Below are 15,776 nucleotides of genomic sequence, written 5' to 3'. Positions count from 1 at the left end.
TTGGTGTTTTGACTATTCTTTGGACTTCTCAAGATTTTTGCTCTTTTCACTTTTTTAATACATCCCCCCCCCCTCACCTTTTTTGACTTTTTAAATTCTGTCCCCATTTTGGGTTAGGTCTCCACTCACAAAATTTTACAGAACTGCGGGCCATTTGGGGAAGGGTACCTTACTGTGGTGTGTTAACTGTCAGCTGTTCACTGTGCACTGTTATCTTTTGTACCTACCAATCATGTGGATTTATCTTTCCACCTGAAATCCAGTGTGTTAGCCAGTCCGTTGTTTTGGGGTCATCATGTACCTTCTCGGTGGTAGCCCCCTGACAATGCAGGGAACGCACTGTGAATGCCTGAGCTATAACTTCCCCATGTCAGCCACGGAGTAGGTGTCTATCCACTTCAGGGTACTAGAACTCCTGGCAACAACTTCTGTGCCAGGTGGCCTTTGCCTGGTGAGGTGGCACCCATGGGGAGCACCTCCAATAGGAGTGATTAGCACAGGGGGTGGATGATCCACAATGAAATGGATCAAACTTAATGGCAGTCTTGCCGACACGGCTGTGACATAACAGTCACATAACCTGAGACCACATCAGTCAGATGAAGTCTTTCAAACTTTTTCTTTGCATCTTGATAAGACATGTGGTCAAGCATTTTGTACCCTTGAATTTTTTTTCTCCCTCCTGAAGTCTGAGCATTGTGGTGAAAGAAGAGGGTGCGGTTCTGGACAGCTGACTGTTTGAGGGGGTTGCTTAAGAAGGCTGCTCTCATGGGATGCCCGTCCATATGCCCTACATATTAGAACAGTAGGAGGACATGTGTCCGAACCTTCGGCACCTAAAATATCTCATCAGAAGAGGAAAATAAGGACTGACATGACACCTATAAACCATGATCTTAACCTTCCATGACAAAATGTTGCCTTTGAAGGCTAGGACAAAAGCTTCAGTGTCCACTATATTATCTTTGAACCCCTCTGCATGTGGAGAACAAAATGGACTCCATGTGTTGGCAGATTAGTATGCAGCTCTTCATCAGTTTGTAGCATTAGGTCCTGATCGAAGATAATGCCTTGAATTCTAATGAGCTTGTTATGAGCAGAAATGGTGACATATCTCTCTTATCTTGACTCAGGCCTGAAGTGCCCGTGATTAGTTGGCTTACTTTTAATCAACAAAGATCCACTTCTCATCATCTCTACTGCACCAACCTCCCCCAACCAATGTTCAATATTTTCAACGAAAAACAGTGGCTCTGTTACGGTGAAATATGTGCTGTCAGATCGGGAACAAACCAAGAACTCAGAAAACTGTCCAGTTCCATTTCTCCTTACCTGGCTTTATCTTGTGGCATGATCAAAGATAGAAATGCCATAGCATTGTCAACCTTTACATTAAAATCGCTGTTCCTGACTGCTGAGACAGCCATGTTGGCACGACCACCATTAAGTTTGAACTGTTTCATTGCAGATCATCCACCCCTATACAAATCACTCCAATTGGAGGTCCTCCCCATGGGCATCATCCCACCAGGCAAAGGCCACCTGGCATAGTAGCCTTTGCCAGGAGTTCTGGTACCCAGAAGTGGATAGACACCTACTCCTTGGCTGACACGGGTAGGTTACGGCTCAGGCATCCACAGTGCGATCCCTGCATTGTCAGGGGGCTACCACCGAGAAGGTACATGAAGACCTCAAAACAACGGACTGGCTAGCATGCTGGATTTCAGGTGGAAAAATAAATCCACTTGATTGGTAGGTGCAAAAGATAACAGTGTACAGTTGATAGTTGACATTTAACACACCACAGTAAGGCATCCTTCCCCAAATGGCCCGCATTTCTGTAAAAATTTGGAAAGTGGAGGTCAAACCCAAAATGGGGACAGAATTTAAAAAGCCAAGAAGTGAGGGAGGGGGGCATTAAAAAAGTGAAAAGAGCAAACATCTTGAGAAGCCCAAAGAATAGTCAAAATTTAAAGGTAAAAGCATGACCAAACAAAAAAACTCATAATAGTTGTCTCTTACGACAGGCAAGGAATTGCTGTGAGTCTATTCTAGCCTCCGACACTGCAGGAGTGGGGAAAGGGGGGGAGAGTTATGTGAATACTGTATTGCCACAGAAGAGCATCATTCTCCTATCAATATTCCATATGCCACCTGCGGAACGCAACACAGAAAGTAACTTCCACCTGCAGCTCATGGCCAGTTTTCCAGTGCACCTTGTGTCTGCATGACTGTGCCGCCACATGGCAACAATTCACTGCCAATGCACTTCTTAGGGCACACATGATCATAGTGTCACGTTGTTCTGCAAACTCGAAACTTGGGGGCTTGAGTGTAGCTACCCGATAGCATTCCATCTTCCCCTGCACCAAGGCAGGGGAACAATTTTCTGGGCACTATAGACTATTTCATTTGCTGAATCATCTACAAAGTACTGAACGAATTGGAAGATGAGAGGCAATTCAGAGCAACACGATGTCTCATCTATCTCAGTGCTATAAATATATCCTGTAATTCAACTCGATAGGCTGAAAATTCTAGAAATTGGAAATTTGTGATAAGATCTTATGGGACCAAACTGCTGAGGTCATCGGTCCCTTATTAATCTAACTTAAACTAACTTACACTAAGGACAACACACACACTCATGCTTGAGGGAGGACTCGAGCCTCCGATGGGGAGGAGACCCGCGAACTGTGACAGGACGCCTCAGACCGCACGGCTTTTCCGCGCAGCAAAAATTCCAGAACCACCTCCCTCTTGCATTTGTTTTTAACAAAAAAAAAAGGCTTGTGTATCCACATGAACAAGTGCACCTGAGAAGTGAAGCAGATTTGCATTTAAAGGCTTATTATATTAGAAGCAACAACATTAAATACTGGTAATGAGTTCTAACTGCAGAGAGGAAGGGGTGGGGAGATGGCAAGGAAAAGGATGGCAGGAAACTGCGAATGTCATTTTAAAGGAAATCATACTGACACTTGACATAAGTGGTAAAAGGAAATCACAGAAACCTCAATCTGAGGAGATGAACATTCATCTGAAAACCACTGAACCCAAACACGAGTTCAATATCTTTAACCATTGTACCACTTCACTTTGCAGCCCCTGGTAGACAGGATACATTGCTGAAGTTATATGTTTAAGTTTCAGTTGCCAGTCCTGCACAAAGATTAAGCAGGAAGGTTAATTTCAGTGTACACTATGTAACCAAGTGAACATTACAGTCTGGAAGTCTAAAAGTAAGTAAATCCTAAGAGAAATGCATACTATAAAATCATTTGCGTTATAAAACTGTGGTGCTGTATTAGCAACCACCGACTAGCAAGTAAATCTACTAGTAATGTATTATTTTTTGGATGGTCAGTAACAAAGATCACTGGCAGCCACAAAGTGGAAAGCAGTAAGGAGAGGGAATATTTCCCAGGAGCATCCCCAAATCCTCAAAGACATTCGTCTGTGGTGACAATAACAGAATGTATGGGTCAGCTGTAGCCTAATGGATCCATCAGTTACATTCACTAGCTGTATGTTGTTGTGAAGAATGGAAGATTTGCAGTCAACTGTTAGATATCTTCAAAAGGAGGGTATTATTCACGATTACTACAAATGTCATGTGTGGTGAAAATACACATCTGACTGAAATGTCTGCTAGTTAAACAAAAATCTTCAAATGTGCGTGAAATCTTATGGGACTTAACTGCTAAGGTCATCAGTCCCTAAGCTTACACACTACTTAACCTAAATTATCCTAAGGACAAACACACACACCTATGCCTGAGGGAGGACTCGAACCTCCACCAGGGCCAGCCACACAGTCCATGACTGCAGTGCCTTAGACCACTCGGCTAGTCCAGCGCGCCGTCTGCTAGTCATTGTTCAGATATGTGGATGAGTTGGGAGGGCTCAGTCCACTGCAGGATCTGGTTTGAGAGATTAAGGTTCAATTTGTTGACTTACTTTTATTTGTATTAATTTCATATTACGTGTCCTATACAAGAAATGGGTGTTAGCAAATGTATCAGTGGTTGTTAGGTTTTTGTTTTGTCGTGAAGTATGTGGGGAATTATTAAATAGATGGATCTTTTGGGGGTAGGAGCAGAAACTAACGAGTTTTGTTTTGGTAAGCAGATTGGGGGAGGGTCTGTAGTTTCAGGTGGGGGTTGTTCAGATGATGTACATCAGTGGCTGGAAAATAAGTCTACAAGGATTTTGGTATCACTTACGGAGGAATTCATGCAGAGGGCTGTTAAATATTTTTGGATGGCATTGCTTTTTAAGTGGGGTGGAGGAGGCGAGTTACAACCATCTTGTGATTTATCATAGAGTGGAGTTAAAAAAATTATGATCTGTACTAATGATAGCGAGGGATACTGGGAAAAAAGGGAGGTTGTTTGGGGAGAGGGGGGGCACATATCTGTTGTGTGGAAGGGTAAAAGGCACTCTTCCATTCTACAGGCACGAATAGGCCCCTGTTCGTTAGCTACGTCGGAGTAGGTGCATTTTAGTTGCAATCTCTTTCCACTTACCTGTTTATAATAATAATAATGATTATTATTTTAACCATATTTGGTTTTTTATAATTTAAATGTAGTTTAGTTGTTACTTTATTGATTTTTGTTGTTTGTTTATTGGGGTTCAGACTTCTGACTGGTTTGCAGCAGCCCACTATAAACTCCTCTACCATTTCAACCTCTTCATGTCAGAGTAGCACGTGCAACAGATGTTCCAAGTTGTCAGCTAGATATAGCCCAATCTCTGTCTTCCCCTACAGTTTTTATTCTTTACAGTTCCATCAAGTACCATGGAAGTTATTCCCTGATATCTTAGCACACATGCTATCATCCTGCCCCCCCCCCTTTTTTTGTCAGTTTTTTCCCACATCTTCCTTTCCGCCCCGATTCTGCCTACCTTATCAGTCCACTTAATTTTCAACATCCAATAACACTACATTTGAAATGCCTCAATTCTCTTCTGTTCTCATTTTCATACAGTCCATAACTCACTCCCACACAATTCCGTGCTCCAAATGTGCATTATTCTGCAAATTAATGCCAATGTTTGATGGTTGTCAACTTCTTTGACTGTGCTAGTTTGCTTTTTACATCTACCTTGCTTCATCTATTAGGTATTATTTTGCTCCCAAAATAACAGAATTCTTTCATTTCATGGTCCCCAATTTTGATGTTACATTTATAGTTAATGTCATTCTTGCTACTCTCAGTTACTTTATTCTTCCTTTGGTTTACTCTAAATTGACAGCGTGATCATTAGACTAATCACTCTGTTCAGCAAGTCCTCCAATACTCCCTCAATTTCACCAAAGATACCAATGTCATCAGCAATTCTTGTCACTGATGTCCTTTCACAATGAATTTCAAATCCACTACTGATCCTTTTTTTTTTTTTATTTCCATCAATGCTTCTTCGATGAACAGGGGTGCAAGACTACATCCCCGTCTTACACCTTTTGGTTCTGGTCTTCCATTCTTTACTTTCCATCCTTGTTATTGAACACGCTGTATGTTACGCATCTTCCTCCAAAGCTTACATCTATTTTCCATTTTATATTGCCAAACATTTTTTCTAGGTCAACAAACCATATAAATGTGTCTCGAGTTTTCCTAAGTCTTGCTTCCATTATCTAGTGTGTCATCAGTACTGCCTCTTGAGTGCATGAGGTTTAAAGCTGATTGTCCGAACACTGAAAACATGTACCTGCCTTTGCTGTCTTCGAGATTGTCTGTTGGTATCTATCCATACTGACTGACTCTGCAAAGCAACTTCAATAGTCCCTTAGTTTTAACTCCCCAAATGATTTTAGAAATTTGAGAGAATGTTTTTTATTGTTTCCACTTTATTGGATCACAAGTCTTTGACAGCTCTGTTGAACTATAATACCAGAACATTGTCATTCATATTGACTCCTTACATCAGACAGTTCAGCCCTCTCACAGAGGTCCTGAATGTACCCCCTCCAACAACCCACTACCTCTTCTGCACGTTGCAGTGGAACTCCTCTTGCACTTGATGTTGAAGCCTTTGCTTTTAGTTTCGCCATGGGTTTTCACTTTTCTATACACTGAACCAGTCCTTCATATGACCATTCCTTTCTCAATACCTTCATATTTTTCCAGCAAACATTTCACCTTGGTTTCCCTGTACTTCGTACTTATTTCATTCTTGCTGTAAGCCTGTCTTTTCCTGAGCATTTGTGTACTTGCTGTTTTTTGTAGATTAACTGAAGTATTTCTTCCATTACCCAAGGTTTCTTTGCAGTTACATTCCTTCTACCAGTATTTGTTGGTCCAACTTCTGTGACTGTCCGTTTTTAGCACCACTGCAAGACGACCTGTCATAAACTTGCAAAAAACATACTGAGAAAAATCAGCTAACAGCAAATGGGAACTAGACCAAAGGTACTGAGAACCACAACCCAGGCACTGTGCTTCGTAACAACAAAATATGCATGCCTGGTACATGCTGAGAAGATCGACTTAAGCCTAAATGAAACATACTCACTAATAACCAGTTGCACAAAAATCAATGCTGCTTCATAAATTACAGAAGGCAGCCAGATTTACGGAACCCAACTCCTGAAGAGCCTGATCAGAATACAATGGGAAGTTTATGTGTACCCCTGATGCATACCATTCCTTATTTGATTCAACCTAGAAGATTTGAATCTGCAATAGATTCTTGTATATTGAACTTACCAAACCTCCTGATGATTGCTCTCCCCTACTAGAAGTGCCCAGTGGTGAGAACTTGGGATGCAAGACTTGTGATAGCCTCAAATACATCAGAATGGGTGAAACACTAGTGAAGGCGAACCTGCTCAAGTTGGGCCTCATAAATGATTATGACAAGATATGGATATCAGGATACAGAACATCTCTTGACCTGTCCTAAATGCCACAGTAAATTTACCCTCAACAATTTGAGAAGAAAGGAGATATTGAAAGTACAGCAATTTTGGGCTGGAAAACCTTTATCATCAGGCACAAAAATTTGAAGTGCTCATTTTAGACATGTCCATTCTTCTTCAACAGAATACCTGTTGTGGCATTCATTATAGCATGATCTACAGAAGGGGGTCAAGAAGGTAATTTTTGATGAGGTCCAGATGCTTTTGAAAATTTTTTTATTAAGGTAAAGGAGAAAAATCCTCAATATTTCTTACTAATTTTTTATTTTAATTTTCACTCACAAAATATGAAATACAATAGATATGCAAATTTGTATTAAAATCAGTGGGTGAAATTATATCCTCAGTCTTTTTTTTAGAGCCAGTTTCTCAAAGTTAGGTTCATGTGGGGAGCAAATTAAGCAAATAGTATCTTCTAGGTGGGCAGCCATTAGTCTTGAGCAATACCTGTTCGTCAAAAAAATTTTGAAAATGAAATTTCACAACTGTATGTGGAGCCAAACATAAGGTACAGTATATGGCAACTTTTCCGAAATTTTCATATTTTTCTGGGACATGTCCACTCCAAAATACTTCAGTGGATGCAGTTTTATATGTTTGTAAGGAAATGCCTTCCTGCAAGTCTGTTATCTCCATTTGGAGTACAGACTTTAAAAGGCACAACAACGTTGCAGCCACATCCATCCATTCTGATCCTGGAGAAACTTCAAAAGGCGATTTTAAGAACTGCAGCAGCTTCTATATCTCAGAAAAGTCTTGGATCTAACTTCAAATTCCTTCTCAATATCTGACAAAAAAAAAACTTGAGAATACTGAAATGTTTATTCCAGAACTACACTCATGCTCATAAATTAAGGATAATGCTGATGCATGGTGAAACAACGCTCTGGTGGGTAGTCTGCAGGTTTAAATCACCTTGGGGTATGACCACGCAGCGCATTTGACCTGCGGTTGTCACACGGTGGCGCTGGCAGCAGTCCACATAGGCAGAGGTGTGTTGGCACATGTCAGAGTATGGTGCAGCGAGTAAATGTGCAGACGTTTTCAGAAGTGCTAATGGTGACTGTGTGTTGAAAATGGCTCAAAGAACACATACTGATGACATTATGAGGGGTAACGACTGGAGGCTGGTCAAACACAGCACTGCTTGAATACAGCTCAGCAGTGTGGGATCCGTACCAGATAGGGTTAATAGAAGAGATAGAGAAGATCCAACAGAGAGCAGCGTGCTTCGTTACAGGAGCATTTAGTAATCGCGAAAGCGTTACGGAGATGATAGATAAACTCCAGTGGAAGACTCTGCAGGAGAGACGCTCGGTACAGGCTTTTGTTAAAGTTTCGAGAACATACCTTCATCGAGGAGTCAAGCAGTATATTGCTCCCTCCTACGTATATCTCGGGAAGAGACCATGAGGATAAAATCAGAGAGATTAGGGGCCACACAGAGGCATACCGACAATCCTTCTTTCCACGAATAATACGAGACTGGAATAGAAGGGAGAACCGATAGAGGTACTCGAGGTACCCTCCGCCACACACCGTCAGGTGGCTTGCGGAGTATGGATGTAGATGTAGATGTTGTAGCACAGGCCCTCCGTGTACCACAAAGTGAGAGCTCAAGATTATGGCAACAATTGCAGCAGACAGGAAACGTGTCCAGGCACTACAGTAAGGGGTATCCACAGTGTACAACACCACAAGAAGACTGATATCTCACCATCAGTGCCTGCAGATGGCCACGGAGTATTGCAGGTAGCCTTGCTCGGGACCCTACCGCAGCCACTGGAACAGTTGTCTCCAGTCATACAGTCCACAGACGACTCAACAAACATGGTTTATTCACCCGGAGATCTGTAAGGTGCATTCCACTGATCCCTGGTCACAGGAGAGCCCTTAAAGCCTGGTGTCAAGAACACAGTACATGGTCATCAGAACAGTGGGTCCAGGTTATGATCACGGACAAGTCCAGGTATAGTCTGAACAGTGATTCTCGCCGGATTTTCATCTGGCGTGTACCAGGAACCAGATACCAACCCTTTAATGTCCTCGAATGGGACCTGTATGGAGGTCGTGGTTTGATGGTGTGGAGTGGGATTATGATCGGTGCATGTACAACCCTGCAGAGGAACTATAACAGGTCAGGTGTATCGGGACATCATTTTGCACCAGTATGTTCACCTTTTCAGGGGTGCAGTGGGCCCCACCTTCCTCCTAATGGATGATAACACATGGCCCCAACGAGCTGCCATCATGGAGGAATACCTTGAAACAGAAGATATCAGGCGAATGGAGCGGCCTGCCTGTTCTCCAGACCTAAACCCCATCAAGCACATCTGGGATGCTCTCGGTCGACGTATCGCTGCATGTCTTCAAACCCCTATGACACTTCAGGAGCTCCAACAGGTACTGGTGCAAGAATGAGAGGCTATACTGCTGCTCAACCACCTGATCCAGAGTATGCCAACCCGTTGTACGGCCTGTGTATGTGTGTGTGGTGATCATATCCCATATTGATGTCAGGGTACATGCGCAGGAAACAGTGGTGTTTTGTAGCACATGTGTTTCGGGATGGTTTTCTCAACTTATCGCCAATACTGTGGACTTATAGATCTGTGCCATGCATGTTCCCTATGTGCTTATGCTATTAGCACCAGTTTTGTGTAGTGCCATGCTGTGTGGCACCACATTCTGCAATTATCCTTAATTTATGAGCATGAGTGTATTTTTATATACAAAAACTGTTGGAAAGTGATAATATTCTTAATGTGCAATGCCTGTTTCAAAGGTCTCCAGCTTGCGACCGAAAGAACACACACTTTGTATCAAATCACATATTAATTTCCCATTTCCTTGTAGCATGGGTATTGACTGCATTTAAATGTTTCAGAACATCTTTCTAGAAAGCTGCAGCTAGCATACTGCGTTGGTCTGCTAGGAACTCTCAACAGTTTCTTGCTTCTTGTGAATCCAGGTTTTCTAAGAAGGATGTTACTTCGCCTTTTATTTGCTAAAATGTTCGATAACTTGACCTTACCTTAGCCAACGTATGTTGTGGTACTGCAGTAGGTCAGAATGCACCAAATCACACTCATAAAGAAACTCCAGAACTGTCTGTGCTGAAGAGCAGATCGAGACCTCATAAAATTCATTGACTTGTCCATTACTTCTTTCAGAGTCACACTAAGTTTTCCACAAATAGCTGCCTGGTGAGTTATTCACTGATAAGATATCTTTGATTCTCTTTATTAGTCTTTTTTCTTTGCCTATCACGGCTGTGGCCCTGTCAGTTGAAACAGACACAGTTTTATCAAACAGACATCGTTTGATTTTGTCACACAGCCATGAAAAGTCTTAACTAAATCTTCTCTGGGAGTCTTGTCTTTCAACAGCAATATCGTTAGCAATTCTTTCCTAAATCCATCACTTTCAACATCGAAAAACTGCAAGAAACTGGACATTTGTTCTTCATCAACAACATTGCATGATTCATCTAGTGCTTGGGGTAACAAGGTGCCTTCTGCAGAAGTTCAAGGAAACAGCAGCCAAATTTTGGTTCTTCTTTTATTACTTCTTGTCAATAATGGAATACCTTGAACCATGGCAACAACATAATACTTCTCTTCAAAAAGTGCCACAACCACATCCAAACTACATTTTTTTACCATCTCAGAGCCTGAAAACAGCTTCTGGTGTTAATTAAGCATCCAACACACATGCATCGCTGCTTCTGCAGATTTTTCTTGCTAGCTCACAGAGCAAACTAGGAAAGTTGTGCCTTTTTTGTAAGAAGCTAGATATGGCTGGGGATTTCCTTGATGTGCTTCACTGCCCAGAGGAAAATTGTTATGGAACTGCTGACGAGTTGTTTTGTAGTGTCGCTCTAAATTGGCACTTTTAACAATACTGACAGTTCTGTTGCATATGAGACAAACTGGAACAGCTCCAGGCCTATCAGGGAGGTGGGGGTGTAAAACAATATTGTTCAGTCCACTGAGTCAAAACCTTTCCATTTTCACTGTTCACTATTTACTAGGAACCATATCGATGCAAAAGAAATGTTGTAAGCTTCAATAATAACAAAACGCTTTGTACAAGATAGCAACAACTACTGATGAAGTGGAAATAAAATTTGTGTACTGTATTTAGAGTCATTCTTCACAAAAATACTGGTGCCCAGCACAACGAACTGCAAAGGAGCTACTTCCTTGTCAAAGTGTATGCTGCCGCACACCAAAGGAGCTGCACTGTGCTTTGTTGTCAAAGATTGCCACCACACACTGAACTAGTCCAAAGTTCCATTTAAAGTAGCTTTAAGCTATTGTTCCAGTTACGAGCACAAAAAATGGTGTTTAAATGAATATGCCTACTCACATGTAACAGACGTTTCAGAGGTTGCCAGAGTATGAAATCGATTTATAAAATTTTCTTGTTCATTAAATAAAATTCTTGTGTTGCATTCGTGTGTCCAGAGCTTTTAAGTGGATTGACACAACATGCTGCGCTGATGGGCCAGCTTGCTCCCTTTCATCCCCAATCTTCAGTGTACTCCCCTGCACTGCACAGCATAGCAACTACGTATTTAATCCACCTATATGTACCTATTAAGAGTTCTAATTATTCAGCAGTTAATTGTACTAGAAAAAATTGTAAGGGTGCAATCATTAAACTGCTACCTAAAGAAAAATATTTTTTATAAAAAATAAATGAATACATAATTTATACTTCCAAAATATATTTGGCGGGCCAGTTTTTGACCTGCCACAGTCCGGACCTGGACCACGGTCCGCCCGTTGCTGACCGCTGATCTAGAGCCTTAGAGAACTTCAAACACATCTCAATAAATTCACTATCCCACTTCTTTCCACACTGATTCATCAGGAAGAGTCTCTTAAAATTTCATCCTACTCTTCATCATTACTAAATTGTGATCTGGGTCTATATCTCCTCCAGGGCATGCCTTACAATCCAATATCTAATTTCAGAATATCTGTCTGACCATTATGTAACTCAGCTAGAATCATCCCATGACTCAAATCGTAACTGGACTATTTTTAGCTATACACTATACGTCAAATATTGAAACAGCATTTAGTAAGGCCCCTTCCGTGTATTCCTCCTCCTTTTGTGATTTCTGAACAGTGTATTCCTGTGATTTTTGGACAGTGTATTCACTATTACTAAGTGAAAATTAATGCAAAACTCGACCAGTCTTTCAATCTCTCATTCTTACCACCGGGATGATATTTGTCCGTAGTTCTGTCTGACGAGCCTGCCCCTATTACAGGGTTCCAACCACTCCCAATTATTAGATTTTCATCGCCCTTTGCATACTGTGATATGAGTGCATCAACATGTCAAAAGGAACGGACACAACATGAAATGCGCAGCTGTGATGAATATTTTGTAAATTAAATGTGTGGGGGAGGGGGGGGGGGGGGGGAGAAAGGAAAGGAAGTGAACTAATGATATCAGCTGCACAGAAATGTTTTGCAAAATCTGTGACAGAGAGTGAAAATGCGTGCCAGACCCGGACATGTCCAAAAGAACAGATACCATGCAAAATCCACAGCTGTCATAAATATTATGTACACTGAAGGTGGGTGGGGTAAAAAGGAAAGAGGCACTGAATCCACAACCCTCAGTGCAGACGCAAATTTACATTCCATCTCAGCGGGGATCTAAAATTAGTGAGCACAAAGAACATAGACAGGGACTGTGGATCGGTGGCACTGGGTGGGAGTGAGAATCAGCCATGGAGCGTGCCGAGATAGTCGGCACACTTGCAATAAACACTATGACCAGGTGGTGCAGTGGTGAATGCAACCAGTAAGCAGGACATCCTAACTCCAGGTCCTGTCCGGCATGCATTTTCACTCATCACTGCTGATTCTGCAAAAAGTTCAGATGTAGCTGATACTATTAGTTATTCTCCTTTCTCCCCCCCCCCCTTAGTTTACATAATACTTTACATACTCAACTGCACATTCTATATCCTCGTACACTTTCCGTAGTTCATCTGCTGTTTGTGGTGTTGCCCATGTATAACTGAATTATTGTTCTTGGTGCTGGTTTGACACCGAGTCTGATAAGAAAATCCTATAATTGAACTGTTTATAGTAACTCACTCTATGCTGTATCTTCCTACTCCCATTACACCATTTTCTGGTGCTACTGATATTACTTTACTTTTGTCTGACTGTAAACCCTTAACATATATTTTTTTTTAATAACTAAATTGACCCTTTGCATTTCCCCTTCCATATTTTTTAGTTCCTCTACCATACTCAAAACTTCCCTGTCTCATTCAGACCTCAAGTCTATATGCTCTTAGTCATAGAATGTTAACTTTTTATTGGTTATTAGGTCACCCCTTCCTTGGCATATTCCTCCCATAGATCTAAATGATGGCTTAAGATGCAATCTTTTGCTAATGGAGAAATCATCATGACACTTTTTTCATTACAGATCATACGTCATGTGGCTACACCTTAAGAGTGTTCAGTACAGTGATTTGTATTACCTTCTGCACAGTCATGCTCTAGATTATTGCTGATTCTTCTACCTATTAGGTGCAGCATTCCCACTTCAACTGTATGAATAAGACCTGAGCCTTTGTCTACTCCTCAGTCCCCTTTGACAAAGGAGTGGCTACTTGTACCAGAAGTCTTTGGCCACCACTCCCGACCATTTTGATTCAGAATTTCGGTAATGTCTGGGACTGAACCAGAGTCATCTTGATTACTAGTCAAACATGCTACTCCTACACCTAGGGGAGATTTGGGATGGGTTTGTTTGATGTATGGTACCAGCTTTTTGTCATTATAGTGGGCTTCAAATATTATTTTTTTGTTTTTTAATTAAGCTTTCTTTTGTTTTGATGATTTTTTTTTATCTTTCAGTTATATTCTATTTCTGAGTTACAATCTCTGTTTTACAGCGAAACATGTGTATGGCAAGTTTAGCTCTGCCGTTTTGTTGAAGTCCTCTGTGTTATGTAAAAACTGTTTTTACAGTTATTTGGGGGTATTAGTGTTGGTAGAATATTTGTGCTTGATTGTGGATGGTTTGCTTTATGTTATTGTGTCACCAATTTATTTAGTTACGTAACTTATGTGTGTGATATGTGAAATTAGTTGCCACGATGTTTAGTTTTTGTGTTGATAGCAGACATTTCAGTATAACTGCGAATCAACTGTACTTACTGATACTGGTTGTTAGCTCTGTCCTATAAAATAATGGTGATGTAGCATGTGAAGTCATGTGGGTGCAAACAGAAAGGGAACAGACCACCAACAGTATTTCTTGAGTTTTTATTAGTTTTTTAGGATCTGCAGTGTAGCCTGAAATCTAATTTAGATTGGGAGGTGACAGTTTGGTTGTGAGTTGGCAAAGCAGTTAAAACTAATTTTTAATATTACAGCTCTACACAATCCCATTCATATGCTTTTACCTGATATGAGTTTCAGACACACATACGTCAACTTATTAGATTTGTATACAACATGAGCATACAAATTATCAGTGTGATAAAATTTCAATTAAAACTGAAACACAAATGTGTGTAAGGCACTCTAGGATTCCCTACAAACATATATCTGTAAGTCAATCCATATGTCAATATTAGATGCATTGCACAAATGCACTTTATTCAACGACAGAATAAGTTCTTTATGAATTTGGCAATGACTCCAGACAAAGGTTGAAATTTACGTCCCTGACATGACAAAGAAAACACTACAAAATTCCATCCGGGTAGAGAAATAATTAATAATACATTCTACTATGATACGTTCATCAGCGTGCAGCTTTACTCGAAGCTTGAGTAATACAATAAACAAGTTTCGATTTTATAACATCAAACACATTGACACGGTTATATGTATTCCGTCATCCCCAGTCGAATTCGTAAAAAAAAAAAACAAAAAAAAAAAAAAAAAAAAAAAAAAAAAATAGCACAAGCGAAGCATTTATGTCTACTCTAAATGATTTACATTAAAGATCTATACTGGCAAATCTGATGATAAATCAAGTTCTCACTTACTCTGTCAATTGCTTTCCCTACTTTCGAGACGGTACTGTGCAGGTCGCGGTGATCCGTAGCCAGTCGCTGAACTGTTTCTCGGACTTTATCCAGAGTTTGCTTTAGAATGACAATTTGCGCAGTTGTCAGTTCATAATCTACGGGTCCTGAAAATAAGGAACTGCACTCAAAACTGACAAACCGTTCAAACGTAGCACTAATGCGGCCACTGTGACACAATGCGTACACAGAAAAATTGACACAAACTTTTAAAAGTTCATTTACCTTCAGCAAACTCTTTCTTTAGGTCTTCTAAGTTGTCTGTTATTTCTCTCAAAACACGATCAGCATGCTCATTGATTCCTCCAAACTTCGATAATACTTTGTCAACTTCTCTTTCAACCGCATTACATGCATCCATTGTCAAATACTCAACTTGTTTTCTGCAACTAAGCTAAGATAAATAAAAACATTCGACAAAACAAAGCTACCGAGGACACATAGGTATTACATCTTTGGAATCGCTGGAACTACTAGAAGGCGAAGAAAAGGGATTCCAAAAATTTTGACCGTATACAAAGGTAAATATCTTTACCACAGTGGCGAGTGTCGAATGGACGCAAAGTATTCACTTCTTATCCAGCACAAACTGGAAACAACAGCGAATTTAATGGAAACATGGGTTGGCAAAGGCTATATTATAAAATGTTTTTGGATAAGCGCTGCCGAATTTTCAGGATTCTCCGCAAAATTGGCAACTTTGCACTCACAAGGCGTCACAATTCGGGCAAGGACCGGAGTTCTCTGAACGGGCAGTACACTACAAAC

General features: G+C 40.8%; 1 protein-coding gene across 1 annotated transcript in view; it reads right to left on the bottom strand.

Annotated features, from left to right (window-relative positions):
- The window catches only part of LOC126458842 (E3 ubiquitin-protein ligase RMND5A), an 84,654-nt gene extending 69,195 nt beyond the window's left edge, over window positions 1-15,459 (bottom strand). The window contains exons 1-2 of the mRNA XM_050095820.1: window positions 15,234-15,459; window positions 14,970-15,115 (exon numbers count right to left, since the gene is read on the bottom strand). Coding sequence (XP_049951777.1) covers window positions 14,970-15,115; window positions 15,234-15,369 — 282 coding nt within the window. The 5' untranslated portion in view covers window positions 15,370-15,459. The remainder of the gene's footprint in view (window positions 1-14,969; window positions 15,116-15,233) is intronic.
- Between the last annotated feature and the right edge of the window lie 317 nt (window positions 15,460-15,776).

The sequence above is a fragment of the Schistocerca serialis genome, chromosome 1 (assembly GCF_023864345.2).
Source record: "Schistocerca serialis cubense isolate TAMUIC-IGC-003099 chromosome 1, iqSchSeri2.2, whole genome shotgun sequence".
Classification (NCBI taxonomy): Eukaryota; Metazoa; Arthropoda; class Insecta; order Orthoptera; family Acrididae; genus Schistocerca; species Schistocerca serialis.
Note: the sequence above shows the minus strand (reverse complement) of the source record. Positions and strands in the feature narration are given on the sequence as shown.